Source organism: Emys orbicularis, chromosome 2 (genome assembly GCF_028017835.1).
Source record: "Emys orbicularis isolate rEmyOrb1 chromosome 2, rEmyOrb1.hap1, whole genome shotgun sequence".
Classification (NCBI taxonomy): domain Eukaryota; kingdom Metazoa; phylum Chordata; order Testudines; family Emydidae; genus Emys; species Emys orbicularis.
In genome coordinates, this window is record NC_088684.1 from 257,206,033 (window position 1) to 257,222,329 (window position 16,297).

At 43.4% G+C, this 16,297-nt stretch overlaps 1 protein-coding gene across 1 annotated transcript in view; it reads right to left on the reverse strand.

Moving 5' to 3' along the window:
• ITGA8 (integrin subunit alpha 8) overlaps positions 1–16,297 on the reverse strand; it is a 181,501-nt gene that overhangs the window by 149,034 nt on the left and 16,170 nt on the right. The window contains exons 3-6 of the mRNA XM_065398815.1: positions 14,107–14,207; positions 9,754–9,877; positions 4,419–4,480; positions 1,111–1,156 (exon numbers count right to left, since the gene is read on the reverse strand). Of these exons, the coding sequence (XP_065254887.1) occupies positions 1,111–1,156; positions 4,419–4,480; positions 9,754–9,877; positions 14,107–14,207 (333 nt within the window). The remainder of the gene's footprint in view (positions 1–1,110; positions 1,157–4,418; positions 4,481–9,753; positions 9,878–14,106; positions 14,208–16,297) is intronic.

Sequence of the window (16,297 nt, forward strand, 5' to 3'; positions counted from 1 at the left end):
CTCCCTAAAATGTAGGGTTATCTACAGTTTTTAAGATTTAAGATTAAATGTAGGTTTCAAGACGCTGTCTACTCGATTCATCACTAACTGTCCCATTGCCAAAACAATGTATTGCCAGACTGCTGCCGTAGAGAAGAGCAGTGCATAACCACTGCTATTAGGACAATCCTTCCCCACTGCCACTCTGAGAATATTTAAACCAATGCATTCCACATCATTCAGAAACGAGAAGACAATATGGAACACAATACGGTATTAACCATAACTAACACAACTCCATTCCATTTCAAAGTGCTGGCCCAGACCTTCCAAGTCCTACATAGGCCTAGATCATGCTCTTGCAGTGACAGCCTTTCCATAACAGCTATAATTCAATGGGATCCTACAGCCCTAGGGCAGTGTATTCTCAGTGGAGAGTTCAGAGATATGGAATTCTATCTCATCAGAAGTCAAAATGAGTCAGAATCTTTCTCCTTCAGTGACACAATACAAAACCCATTACACAGGTCCACCACAACAATGGAGCTGCCGAATGGCTTGACAATGTCTTCCTGGTAGGCAGACACCAAGAATGAGCCTTATCGTAACAATGGTTAAATCAAGGGAGGGGCAAAAATGTTCCGCCCTTATCTATATCAATGCTGGTCTCATCTATATATGTGGCACCATGATACCACAATGATGAGATGGGGTATTAGAAATGTCTGGACAGAAATCAATCTAAAAATCCCAAACTGTAACTTATGCTATGAAAATGTCACACACAATGTAATCTCTCTATTGTACAATTGACACTTCAATTCCAGATGAAAATAAAGTTAAGTTTTTCCATTAAAAGGCAAAATGTTCCAAAATATCAACAGTAAAATATTTACCTCATTTCACCTACTATAGAATCCATGGCCTAATTCTGATGACATTCTTTTTTAAAAAAACACACAAGAGTCACTACATTGACTTCAGAGCAGTTATTCTGATTTACACATATATGAGACATCAGACTCAAACCAATTACCTTACATCTAGAAAATAACAGGAATTCAGGATGAACTTTCTCCTGACACCTGGCCTTTACTTTTTGGTTTAACTTAACCGAGTGAGTGAACATACCTTGCCAGTAAAAACTCCCAGGTCCTCCTACTATAAGGTCCCCATTCTACAAAAACAACAGAAATGAACAATATTAAATTATGATCGATAACATGCAGAGGAAAAGCAATTAGTACAATTATATCTAAACAACTGTACTGTTTTATTTAAACCGCAAAAGGAAAATCAAGGTCATGATACAGGATATAGGCCCCGATGCAGGAAAGCACTTCTTTAAGTACTTCTTTAAGTACATGCTTTAATCCACCCTTTTTCAGGAAAGCGGTTGAGTATGAGATTAACTTTAAAGTCAAGACACATGCTTAAGTGTCTTTCCTGGATAGGGATGCTTTCCTGAATCATCAGGGCCATAATCTGTTTGGCATCTACAGAATAACATTTCTCAAAGACTGCTTTGTTTCTTTGTAAACAAAAGATGAAGATAACACAAAAGAGATCAGTGATGCCCAACGTATCCAAAGCAATGCTTTACAGACCAATATGGCTATAGCCACCTTATAGCCATCCCTTCACAACAGGCTAATTGGGTGAAAAGAATAACATGAATGTAAAATGGATAACAATGTGTCTCAGAAACACAATGTACGGTTACTGTGATTAGACACACATGTGAGGCCCTGGTGGTCTAGTAGCGGTATAGACCCACTAGCTACAAAGTGTATTCCTAGGGTCCATAGTATTGTTACTAGGTGGCATAGGGGAATGCACTGGACACACTTTCAAAGCACTTTTTCCCCCCCAGAAGAAACCAATTTTATTGAATTATTAGCCTGTTGTTGAAAGAATCCTCCTATAAATTGCTTGGATTTAAAAAATAAACAAAAAAACACTCAAGGGCTGATGCTCAGCACTTTCTAAAAATCAGGCCCTGGTGAGTGACTCAAGTTGGGCACACAAAAATGGAGGCACCCCATGGGCTGGGGCAGTGCCCCCCTTTGGTTAAACAGGATGTTGCACAGCATCTGCCCAGATCAGCAGGCCACCCTGCTTCTCTGAATCTCTGTAGTCCTATTCTGGAGAAAAGGACGTTAATTTGTGTCCCATGGGGTTGTACAGGGCAGCCCTTATGTTTGACAGGGGTAATCAGACCCTTGCCATCAATAGGCCTGGAACCCCCTTTGGTTCTTAAGTCCCTGTTAAGGGGTCAGTAGGGGAATCCAGGCCCAACCACTCCACTGGGTTCCAGCTCAGATCCCTTAACCCAGGCAGGCAGAATCCTGCTATACCCTGAGCTCCTTCCTGCCTCCCTTGGTTCTGTAGGCTTCTGCAGCCTGTGGCTCTGGCTGTCCCTTCTCTGGATCATTGTCACTCTGAGGCAGCTTCTCACCAGTTTGCTGGCAGCTCCTTCTTTCCCGGGTCTGCTGGCTCCTCTGGCAGCCACCGCACCCCTCTGCTTTTCAGCTCTTTTATTCAACCAGCTGCTCTGAGGCTGCCAATCAGCACTGATGGGCAGTTCCTTCATTAACCCCTTGGTTGCCAGGCCTGCCTAAGGTCTATGCACCCCATGACACAACCAAAATCACAAGTCACTTCTGAAGGTTGGGATGGCCAGAGCAATAGTAATGCTATAGCTAGGGTGACCAGATATCCCAATTTTATAGGGACAGTCCCGATTTTTGGGTCTTTATCTTATATAGACTGCTATTACTCCCCCACCCCCGTCCCAATTTTTCACATTTGCTGTCTGGTCACCCTACCTATAGCACAGGCTGGGATGGATTCAGGAGAAGTCAATGGGAGTGCATCTAACAAGTAAAAAGTTATCTGTAGCAGCTTTTATCTATTTTTGAAATTAAGCTGGGAAGTTTCAAGTCTGTAAAACTTTTGAGAAATTGCAGCTGTGATGGGTTGCTCCCCGTCCCCCAGGATGCCACCTGATGTACTGGGGTTTAACTGAGCCTCTCCTGCTCAACCAGCCTGGGTTCCCTCTTCCTGCTTTGCTGAATTAGGCTCTCCGGCCTCTTGCAGCATACACACACAAGTAGGGTCACACCCCGCTGCAGACAGACTGAAGTCAGCTCTGTGTGAAAGGGCTCCCCCAGCACTCACGTGCCCACCCCTTTTGGGAGACAAACCCAAAATACTTCTGTTTTGCACTGAATAGAAATATGTGTACAGCGCAAGCTCATAAAATTCGCCCTCTTCCTCAATGAGAAGAGAGATATGCATGACTTCTTGCCCCCACCAGTTAGAAACTGCATAAACTGGGTTTAATAATAAACAAATTTTATTAACTACAAAAGGTAGATTTTAAGTGGTTAAAGGGATAGCAAAAAGAACAAAGCAGATTACTAAGCAAATGAAACAAAACACGCAAATTAAGCTTGACACACTAGATAGGTAGGATACAAATTAGCAAATTCTCACCCTGAGTGATAAACAGGCTGGTAGATTCTTAAGGCACCAGTTGTCTTCGCTTTCCCAGGTTTTCATACACAGGCTAAAGATTGTAGCCTGGGACCTAAAACCTAGTTTTAGCCTGATTTAGTTGGTGTTGGTCCTGCTTTGAGCAGGGGGTGGGACTAGATGACCTCCTGAGGTCTCTTCCAACCCTAATCTCCTATGATTCTATGACCATCACTTCTTACAGTTCAGTCTTTGTTCCTCAGGTGTTTTCAGGTATGTTGTTCTAGGGAGAGTGAGGACCCCTCATGTCGTCATTGTTCCTCTTTTATATCTTCCCCCCACTTGCTGGAAAGTTTTTTGCTGTGACCTGGGTCAAACAGTTCCCATTGTATAGAGCTATCTGACCTGGGTCAAACAGTTCCTATTGTATAGAGCTATCTGACCTGGGTCAAACAGTTTCCATCGTGTAGAGCTATCTGACCTGGGTCAAACAGTTTCCATTGTGTAGAGCTATCTCTGAGAGGTTTTTATTGCACACAGTTCCTGGGGTAATCCTTATGCTTGTGTGCATTTCTTCAATAAGTCCCTAGCATTGTTTGGCCTCATCCAATGTAGCACATTTGAAATACAGAGACATGGTCAATGTTCCCAGCTTCAGATACAAAAACGATACATGCATACAAATTAGATAAACATATTTAGTAAATCATAACCTTTCCAATGATACCTTACATGAGCCATCTTGCAGAAAGTACATCTCAGTTATGCCATATCCATATCACAAGCATATTTCCATAAAGAATATGGAGTGTAATGTCACAGCAGCAACTTCATGAAAAATGTTACTCAAAACAAGAAGGGGATGAATTTCCAGTCGAGGGACTGGAATAGATGAAGGAAGAGGTCAATGGGGATAAATCAGCATAAAATTTCATCCAAGGAGTTAAAAAGTAGACTCTTACCTTGTAAAAATCTAAGCTGAAGCCTGCTTGACAGAAACCTTGTCCTTCAGGATCTGCATTGCCTGCATTATCAAAATATGAATATTTACTGATCTCATAATGCCTGAGTAGAACTTACTTATTGCCATAGGAGAGGGTTCAGAGAAGAGCCACAAGAATGATTAAAGGATTGGAAAACATGCCTTATAGTGAAAGATACAAGCAGCTCTATCTATTTAGTTTAACAAAGAGAAGGTGAAGGGGTGTCTTGGTCACAATCTGTGCATGCCTATATATGGAACAGAAGTTTGATAATAGGGGGCTCATCAGTTAGCTGACAAAGTTATAACAAGGTCCAATGGCTGAAAGTTGAAACTAGTCAAATTCAGACTAGAAATACGGTGTAATTTTTTAACAGAGAACCACTGGAACCATTTAGCAAGGGTCATGGGGGAGTCTCCATAACTGGCAATTTTTAAATCAAGTTTGGATGTTTTTCTAGAAGACATGGTCTAAACAGGAATTAATTTGGGGAAGTCTTATGGCCTGTAATACAGGAGGCCAGATCAAATTATCACATTGGCCCCTTCTGGCTTTATAATCTATGAATTGCCATATACTACATCACTACAAGATTTCCCAAGGAGAAATAATTAGTAACCAGATTTACTTGCAACAACAAAAAGAAAAAATATATACTGTGTTGAATTATTGTATTACAGGTTTCCGTTGTGGGTACATATTTTATTAAATATTGTAGTATTGCCTTATCTCCATAATTCAAAGTAATAGTGCACATCCAACTCCTGTATCAGTACTATAGTTTGTTATAGTAGGAAGAAAATTTCGGTGAAAGAGGATGGAAGAAAATATAAAAGCATTTATATGATTTTATTTTAATTTTTATTTTGGAGAAGTATGTTTTAATGCAGTGGTTCTCAACAGGGGGTCTGTTGCCCCCTGGGGGTCTGTGAACCCACAGTTAAAACCTAGAGCCCGAGCCCCAGCACCTTCTGTGGGGCTGAAGCCCCAATCTCTGGCGCCCCATGAGGGGCAGACGCCAGGAACAGCAGGGCTGAATTCGGGAGCCCCAAGTTCCGGTGCTCCCAAGAGGGCAGAAGCCCCGAGCCTATGGGCAGAGTTGGGGGGACATGTGGGTGTTGCCCCTGCAAAAAAAAAAAAACTACAGTGCAAGAACAGGGCATTCCCGTGGCAGCTCCCCACACACACACCCCCTGTCACCTCCTTCTCTCCCCGTCCCCTGGCCAGGTAGGAGGCAGGAAGCAGGAGCCAGGCAGTGCAGGACAGCTGCTGCTCTGGCTGGTGTCATGGAGTAGGCAGCTTTGGCATTCCCTTGTCTCCTGCTGCTGCTGCTGCAGGGGGTTGAAGCTGCTTCTCAGCTCCCAGCCCCCTTTGCTCACGCAGCTGGTAAGAGCCGCCTGGGCGGGAGGATCCAGCTCTGTGGCTGGAAGAGCCCTCAGGGAACGGGGACTGCAGGGGAGCCCTCCCGGCACACAGACACTAGCTACCCTTCTCCCTTCACCATGAGCTACCCCTTCCCTGCACCCTGAGATACCCCCCTGCCCACACGCAGCCCCTAGCTACCCCCTCCCTGCACCCTGAGCTACTCCCCTGGCCGCACACAGCCCCTAGCTACTCCCCTGCCCGCACACAGCCCCTAGCTACCCCTCTCTCTGCATCGAGCTACTCCCTGCCCGCACACAGTCCCTAGCTACCCCCTTCCTGCACTCACCTTTGAGTTATAATTTTTGGTTGTGCCCCACCCCCCACATCCCAGACAGGCAGGTGGCCTGCTGAGGTGAGTCAGGGGGTGGAGGTGGTGCTCCCTCCCCGGACCCTGCCATGCGGAGCTGGCTCAACCCCCACAGGCCCCTGCTCACCCAAAATAGAAGTCAAAGTACATCTATGCATGAGGGCCCTTCCCCCCACCCGGCCCAGAGCCCCGAGTCTCCCCCTCTCCTGCTGGCCTGGGCCCTGGAGTTTTTAATAGCATGTTGTGGGGGGCCTCAGAAAGAAAAAGGTTGAGAACCCCTGTTTTAATGCATTTACGGATAGCAGAATCACAACAGCATACAAAACGTTCTAGGGATCCAGTCTGACAGGATCTGGTGCTGGTAGTAAGGCTGTGAGCTTATGCAGTTATTGTCTTAAGGATGTGGTCTTGTTTTGCTTATTTACATTTAGCAACTTTCTTGAATTTTTGTGCAATTAAATAAACCCCACAGCCTTGAGGCAAAAGGTACAAAACCACCTAAGGAGGTAAAAAGATTATATGGGACTCTATGTAATGAACAAATCAGGGCCCTCTGCAGAGCCATGAGATTGGTGCCAAATGATGATATCTTGAAAAATGATATTTACTGCTTGGGACATTCTTCTCTCACTGCCTAGCCAGGGTCTCCAGCCACAATCAATAGGCATCCTGTCCGAACCAGTGTGGGTAACCAAAAATGAGTGGCTTAGCAAGGAGTCATAGAATTGCTGCAACAGCTTGATTTGCCATAAATACAAAAATAAGGGTCTCTTGGGAAGTTTGAAACTTTTGGATAAATAGTGACTTGGAGGGTGGGTCAATCTGGGTGTATTCAAAGGATCCACCCTGCAGGAGATCCTGGCTATCTATACAACCCTGAGGGACATACAGGTAATTCATAAAGCCAAGCTTTTTGAGAGACTGGATTTTGGGTTAAACAAGTATTGAACTGTAATATAATTCTGCATTTTCATGTATATTTGCTGACTCTTCTTTCTTAGTTCTATCACCATGAAGCAATAGACTTGGAATAGAGTAACCTGCTACAGTTGCCCAATATCTGTTGGAGGGAGGGAAGAAGAATGTGGCGATCTTTTCTCCTTCCTCAAACCCTTAAAGAGGACCTTCCCTAGGAACACCAGGCACCTGGCGATGTGCAGGTTCAGGGGGCTACAACTGGACATCAAGTGAGGATGGCCATTGGAACAGTCCCTCCACATGGCATCATCCCTGAGCAAAGCCAAAGTGACACACCAGCAGGAACTAGCGCAGAGCTTGTGAACATTATTTTCCCACAGATTCAGCTTCTCACTCTGTGGTGTCATCTCTCCCCTCGTTAGGGGTTTGGGTGTAAGGGCTAGGCCATGAGAGGGAGGCTTGGTAATGCAGCTCTGTCTGGAGCAACTCTGCAGTGGAAAACCTAGTGGGTAATGCTGAGGGGTTGGCCCTACATGCAGATGTCCCAGTCGCCTTTGTATGTGCTGAGTTCCATGGGATTTTCTTGCAGATATTAGGAAGAATCACAGGGCTGCTTGGTTGCACACATCTCAGGTGTGCATTCTCAGGGCAGGCAAACAGGGCTACACAGAGGTTTTGGGGCAAAATCTAAAACTGACCCCCCCCCCCTTTCCAACAAAATTACCATGGATTCAAAAGAGGCCCCAGAGGGTAATGGATGGGGCTGAAGAGTGAATCTGCCCACCACTCACCCAGCTGTGGTAACTTCAGTCCAATGGGACTGGGCTCGGCACCCCACTCTGTGCACTGTGACCTAGTCATGACAATGGGATGGCCAGGCCAAACTTGAATGGTGCTGCCACCCCATGCACCAGGTCACAACACTCAGAATGGGGGGCTTGGGGAAAACTGCCCTTTTGGTCCCCCTGCCTCGGCTGGCCCTGCAGGCAAACCTCACAGCATGGCATGATGTTATCTCTAGAACTCCACAAGAAGGAACTTGGCAAATTTCACTATCGTAGCCTCTTCAAAGGAGGGAGCAGGTCTGTTTACTTGTCTGCCCAGCACTTTGTTGCTACTACACAAATAACAAACTGAACATCAACAACTTAGCCCTCCTGTGGGCATTTCCACACAGAGACATAGGCTAGCCCATAATATTAGCTATTAACTTTGGAAAACACCACATGGCAAGTAACTGTGAAACAGCAGCTATTTCTGGTCTGTGGGAGAAGTAACTGCTAGACACTGAAATGATTCTGTATGGGCCCAATCCAAGTCCCATGAAGTCAACGGGTTCTTCTCATTGATTTTAACGACAGTTGGATGAGCCTTTAAGATGTCTCTCTACAGCTGCTGGGAGTGAGTCTTGCAGTCTGGGTCCACAGATTTGTGCTAGATTTTAGCAAACACGCTAAAAATAGCAGTGTGGGAACTCGGGCTCTCAAGCTTAGGTAGGGGGTTGGGCTTCAGGGCCCAAGCTCGAATGTCACAGCAACATCTACATAGTTATTTTGAGCGTGCTAGCCCGAGCCCTGTTAATGCAAGTCTGTTGACCTGGGCTGCGAGACTCGCTCCCAGCAGCTGTGCAGACACACCTTTAGAGTTTAGGGAAATAGCACATGAAGTGATTCTTTGCCAAAATAAAATAATAAAAAAAAAATCACTGAGGCTAGGAGCTTAGCAGGATTCAGAAAGCGATGAAGTCATTCATATGGATAACAAGAATATATAGAGATATTGTAGTAAATATTTAAAACAACACACACACACACACACACACACACACACACACACACACACACACACACACACACGTGTTGGAACGGCTATAAACCTTCATGCTTCGAGGCTTAAGACAGTCTTTAGCTTTTGAGGTAGGAAGAAACTTCCTTGGGGCAGGTTATCCCATCATTGCTTACTGCAGGAATTCTTACACCTCCCTCCAAAATATCTGGTAATGACAACTGTCAGAGGCAGGACACTGGACTAGATGTATCACTCATCTGACCTAGTATGGTATTTTGTGTATTCCTATAAATAATTGGGCTTGGGCCTTGATACACACCCTCTCTTACCTATTCCACAAGCAGGAAGGCATTAGAGTTGTGGAGGAGCTCCTCAATTCCCACACAACACAGATCAGCATGTGCAGTAGCACTGCTACTGTGGGCTGCTTTCTTGTGCACAGGAAGTAATACACAATGAACCTATTGCTGGTGATTCGGACAATGCAGCCATTTCTATCTCAGTGCAGGATCTGCTCTTAGGATGGCAATTCTATAATGACAGATTCACATTCAGAATGAGCAACCGTTTAAAAATGCTTACTTATGCTTTTCGAGATCTGTTTGCTGCATTTTAAACCCTATTAAATTAAGCAAATTATATTTTATCACCATAATTGCACAAGCCTTATTTACTTAATCTCTGCTCTTTTAATTATATGATAAAGCATCCAAGTGGAGACATATAGTTTAATGTCTGCCTTTCTTTATATTCTTTCCCTGGGTGACATCCCTCAGTAATTTTCATCTAGCCAAGACAGCACTAAGATTGAAAGTATGAAACCACTGATCCCAATTTCAGTTCTATTGAGGCAAGAGCATTTATATTAAAACTTACTGTTGCGACAAGGAGAATACTCGGCATACGCACTGAAGTTCTGAATTGCGACATAGCAGGTGCCAACTGGATCCTTTTCAGGGGTGGCTTTAAGGGTCCTCCAATGATATAAGGGAGCACAAGCCTATTAAAACAGTAATTATGTAACAGATCTTTTATGTGCCATGCATGGGCTAAGTCAGTTCTTCATTAAACAAATTAGCTATTTTTGTTCCTGTTAAGTTTCTATCATTTGGGTAGAAATTGTCATACTAGGGTGGATGAAAGAACCATGGGAACCTTCATAACTTGCAATGTTCTCTTCTTCCCTCTGCATCATTAACAATCCACTTACATCTAAGGACCAAAACCTGCCCTCTCCCTCCTCTCCCTGGACAGGTAAATTGTCTCAGATAGTGTTACCCACTTTTAAGCATGTGTTATTAAACCCCCTCTGTGCCTGATCCACAGAAGATGAGTTTGCTACTGTCCCAGTTAGGGGACTTAGTCCTTTGCCCCATGGTTTTAGTTTGAAAGGTCCCTGGTTCAATCAATCCCTCGGGATTCTCACGATGTTCGTTGTTACAGCATGGTTCTGCTGTGCGGGGGAATACGAGGAGGTTCTGCAGAGCTGAGCTCTTTCTGTTGCAGCACAGAGGGTGTGGCCGGTGGTCTGCTATTACATGGATCCCTAGTTCAAACCCAAAATAGAGCCAGGGAGAGGACACAGCTATGGGATAGATACTGGAATAGCACTACCTGTGCTTCTCCCCGGCCTTGGGGGTAGAGTTCTGAGACCTTTTTCTGTTTCTGGCTTGGCACAACAGGCAAGATTTAACCCTGACTGCGTGAATTTTTGCCAAATGAGTTTTTGATACAAAACTATTTAATAAGATAGAATATATTCTATAATAAAAATTAGTGTGTGATGGAGCTGATAAATTGTCCATTTTTGTCTTGGGATTGATTTACAGTCAGATATTAATCTCTCTCTGGTAATGTATTGTTGTCATTTTTTATGTCACTATAAGGCACCAGTCTTGCAATTAGCTCTGGCTGGGTGGATCCCTGTGCCCACACAGAGCTTACTGCAGGTGTGCACATTGCTTTGCAAATGTATAAGACAGGGCTCTTCCCTGAGCAGCCTACAGTCTAACAACATACTAGAGAAAAAATAGAGGACAATCAAAGTGAATTTATTTCTTGTAATTATAATTTTAGATGCATTTCAGAAAGTTTGACAAAATCATTTGCAACAGAAAACTTATAACAGTAAAATTTGGCCTAATTCTATTTTATTGTTGTTGCTGCTGCTGCAGTAGAAAAAAACTGCAAGCAATGTGATAATGGATTCTCTCTTTTTCCCCATGGAACCCTATCAAAGTTTAAACCTATAGTTTTCTCACTTCCCAAAGTCAGCAATTCAAGGTTTTGTCTTAAAATTGTTGACTTTAGCTACTGTGACAGGGTGCTGGGCAAGAACTGCTGACTCAGCCCTCTGTCATGCCAACCCCCGTTATGGGAAGGAAATTGGAGCTGGCTAGAGAAAACTTGCGCCTATTTGGTGAATGGGAGACAGCTGCCCACCCAATTAGTCTGGGGCTAGATAAAGGCTGCAGGGAAGGAAGCCAGGGAAAGGGGAGGAAGCAGAGTGATAGTCCTTCCCTCCTGGGAGCAGACACTAGAAGCAAGCTGTGTATGGGGAAAAGGCAGAGGTGAAAGTAAGCCGGTACGGTCTGGTACAGCATACTGGCAAGAGCCGGTATGCCATACCGGACCAGACTGGCTTCCCCAGGCCAACGATTTAAAGAGCCTGGGGTTCCCAGCAGCGGCTGGAGCCCCGGGCCCTTTAAATTGCCACCAGAGCCCCACTGCCAGAGCCCTTGGGTGGCAGAGGTGGTTCAGGTGGTGATTTAAAGGGCCCTTTAAATCACCGCCAGAGCCCCTGGCTGCTGCCACTGCCCTGGGGGCTCCGGCATCAGGGCTCGGGTGGTGATTTAAAGGGCCTAGGGTTCCGGCTGCTGCGGGGAGCCCTGGGTCCTTTAAATCGCCACTGGAGCCCCATTGCCAGAGCCCCGAGGTAGCGGCGGCGGCACAGGGCTCCAGTGGTGATTTAATGGCCTGGGCGCTCCCAGCCACTGCTACCGCAGCAGAGCCCCAGGCCCTTTAAATCGCCGCCCGAGCCCTGCTGCAGGAGCTCCGGGGTAGCGGCAGCGGCACAGGGCTCCCGCGGTGATTTAAAGGCCCAGGCGCTCCCGAGCCCTGCTGCAGGAGCCCTGGGGTAGCGGTGGCAGCCGGGAGCCCCTGGGGCTCCATCGGCAATTTAAAGGACCCGGGGCTCCTCTGTGGCCGGGAGCCCCTGGCCCTTTAAATCGCTGCCCGAGCCCCGCTGCCGGAATCCCCGGGGTAACAGCGGTGGCGGGGCTCCGGCGGTGATTTAAAGGGCCAGGGGCTTCCAGCCGCCACTACTGCAGCGGAGCCCCGGGCCTTTTAAATCTCACCAGAGCCCTGAGTAGCGATGGCAGCCAGGAGCCCCTGGGGCTCCGTCTGCAATTTAAAGGGCCTGGGGCTCTGCTGCGGTAGTGGCAGGTGGAGCCCCGGGCCCTTTAAATGGCCCCCTAGCCCCTGGGCTCCCAGCCACCTCTGCAGCTGGTAGCTCCGGGGGTGATTTAAAGGGCCTGGGGCTCCCAGCCGCCGCTACCACAGCTGGAGCCCCAGGCCCTTTAAATCTTGATTTAAAGGGCCTGGGGATTTAAAGCCCCTCCTCTTCCGGTTGAGGCCACGCCCCCTGCTCAGGACTCCGGCGTACCGGTAAGTCCTTTAAGTTACTTTCACCCCTGGGAAAAGGTGGTGGGAGCACAACTTGTGAATAAAAAGCACCAGTGGTTACTGAACCCCAGGGTATCCAAGTGACTTTATCAGTGCAGCAGGGGCAGGAGCAGGAGCCAAGAGGGTCCTGCCATGAACTGCTACAGCTCCATTGCAGAAAGTTTGGCAAAACTGTTGATGAGAAAACAGACTAGAACCAAAACAAAACCGGTCTATAATGGACATTGTATATTTTTTATGGCACGGCAATCAATGGTGGGATTTCCTCACATCTGATTAAAACTAAGGCATTCTAAGTTTCAGTGAATAGTTGTATAAGGAGATTATATTTCAGCTTGCTAACTGTTATTATTAGAGTACATGATAAGTATTCGGCTATTTAAATCAATATAACACTTTATGACAAATTTTAGTTAAAGCCAAATAATATGTTAGGATTTCCTTTTTAACAATAATTGTATATATGTTATCAACTTGTAAATAAAAGTACGTCTACCAGATGCAGGTACCAAATCTGCAGCTTGACAGCTACGATAACTCAGATGCAAAACCACAGGGAATTAACTGTACATGTTAGTTCTGTAACACAAGAGAGCGATGTTTTATTCATCACCTGTTTTATGTCAAAATCCTTTTCTGGGGTTAACCACAAGATCAACTATTTAAAGTAAGGCATTTTCTTTAGATACTTATTCACATTAATTAATAACTGAAACAGCTTTAAACAAATCCCAAAGCAAAAGTTGTTGTTTCATAATTGTAAGGAAAATAAAGTATGGCCAAACTAAAGTTTCACATCACAAAGTGTTTAGTATCCTTTTCACTGTGAATCCTAGTGCAAAAATTATAAATGTAAAATGCCTGTGTATAGCATACATCAGCTCCATACTGTGCAATAAAACTACTCAGTATAAGAAAGAAATCAAATATATCAGTATAAATATGCAGTAGGGGCTTTCTATCAGTGCCTGCAAAATGTTCTATAAAATCAGAACACATACACTTAATGTTTTTAAAAGCAAAACTCTTATTTAGTCATTACCATGACTACAATATAACAATACAATATAATATGATTACCCTATAAAACAAAATTAAATATTGATACAAATACTAACATTTTCATCAGGATATCAATTGATCTTCACTGGAATTTTTGGCTTCCTTTAGGTAATTCTGTAGTTTCCTCATAAAGCTTTACAATACGTTACAGTTTTTTAAACATATGGCTATCAGTTCCTATATATCTTAAAAATAGTTCCACTATTTTATGCTTTGAATAATAAATTAGATTACTCATTTGCTTGCACGATGAGTAAAATGCCTTTCTTCATTTCTAACTGCATTAAGATGGTCTTCAAGTATTCAGTTCAGTCTGATTTTTATATATTGCTTTTATTGTCTGATCTCTCTCTCTATATATAAAATCTGTTTTTGTATATATGTATATTCTAAAACTTATTAGTTGTGTACACACACACATTTAAGATATACAGTTCAGAAAACGTAAACATCTGAAAATGAATATCAATTCATTAAACTTACCACAACTTTTCCTTTATGAGCCTTGACTGTTGCCCCAAACCACTGATTTGACTTAAACTCAATAGGTTCCCTGGTGCTGTTGACTTTGATTTTTCTGTTGTCTGACAAAGAAAGAAACAGGCTGCTGATATCTAATTTAAAAAATGTTACTTCATTGGCTTCAGCTAGATGATAATAGAGCAATGGACATATGAATTATATCACATCTATCATCCTCAGACAAGTTTCATTAATGTGGTAAAGGCATTTTAATATTGTTCAAGCACATGTCATTGGTCAATGAAACATGCCTCTATCAAATTCTCATATAGCTAAATATTTGAAATGACTGTAATGGCAATGAAAAACTTAGGAAACTAAGGAAAAGTCTAGCCCTCTATCCACACTGAAAAATTTGTTTAGCTGGAGATTTCTAATAAAGAATGAACAAGAATCCCTACAAAATGAGCAAAAATTTCTTGAAACTGTTCTCAAAAGTCACATAGCTTTATACTGTGACAAAATATGTATTATAATCATTGTTGGCCAGGCAAATGCAATTTCTCAGCATGCATTATTCAAGGACCAGTATTAAGTATAGTAAAGGACTTAGTTCTTAACTGAATTACATGTGTACATACTGCCACAAGAGACAGTTCTTTAACATGGTTTTATATACACTTTGCAGATGTCAGCATAAGAGGAGCCATCTGGGTAAAGACTCAGCCCAATTATAATGCATTTCAGGTTTAATAAAAAGCAGACATCCCTTCCTTTCACCCTCAGTACTCTGAAGTAAACTGATTTCCCACATGGTCTTAAAGTATGCTCCTCCCTCACCAGTCACTCTTAATGAACTTCTCAATTTATATATAAGCAGCTTATTACCCATATCCCCTCATATCTGTCTTCTCTTACTTTTGTCTCTGGTTCTTATCAAAGAGTATTTCACAAGAATCAACTCTTTTTTACGCATTTTCAGTGAAAATAAAAACACACACACTGTCAAACTTGGAATGTAGAGATTTTTTTAGCATCATATTACATTATTTGAATTTAGGTAAATGAAAAACAAAAACACACCAGTAAAAATTAAAGAGTCAACACTTTCCTGCAGTTAGAGACAGTGGTAGATGAAATACCTATGTTCTTTCCTATTCTAAGCACAGGGTATATTGTGGCATTGGAGACTCTGCTGTGCGATAACCACTGATAAATGTTATTGATACAACCTGAATTGGGGTGAAAGAGCCATTATATTAGGGGATAGGAGGACTCAGCATCTGTATTTTTGTTAATTTAGGACTATGTATGAAGTCACAGGATCAGAAAAACTGACTCAGAATTAATGTATGAAAGTTTTGAGAAAGTTCCTTTCATTTATATGAACCATGTGAAATTTGTATATTTCTGTGCCTCACCAGTACAGGTTTTCTAGTACTGCAATTAGCACTTACAGAACTGGCAAAAGAGCCAGAAACTTTATCACATGCATACTTGTGATTTTTAGAAATCAGCAAGAATATATATAAAAATATACTTATTTTTTTTTTTTTTAAGCAGGAAACTATTAAAGGGCCAAAACTTTAGGGGTGTGACAGAAGATGACCTTCGCGAGGCATTGCATTGGAGGAGCTGCCAAATTCCACCCACCCTTCGGTGCCACTCTTTTGATTCGCTCTCTCAAAGGGGCCAGACATGCAGACACTTTCAAGCTCTCAAAGCTTCTTTTTTGCTTAAACCAACATATTTGAACACAGGCTATGTTCAAGTATGTGGTCTTGATTTAAAACAAAGCTTTTAAAGCTTGAAAATCTGCCATGGGTTTTGACTTACAGCTGCCAACCTTAGACTGACTCTGAAGAGTGAATCCTCACAACCACTTTTCTAGCTTGAAAAGAGTATTTTTATTTGAAACAAACATATTTGTGTACAGGCAGATTGTACTCAAATGTGAATAGAAGTTATGCTTTACAAACAACACCTCTTGTTCAAGAATCACCCCTCTGAGAATGAATCCAAGATGGAGGCTGGGATTTCAGAGCTCCTGCAGAACCCTATACAACTCTACACTTTGTCCCATGAGCCCTTGACACATTAAAAGCCATGATGCTGTATAGGATAAAGGGCCTAAACTACAGTGAGATAACCTGTCTGGTGGCACCTTAAAGACTAACAGATTTATTTGGGCATAAGCTTTCGTGGGTAAAAA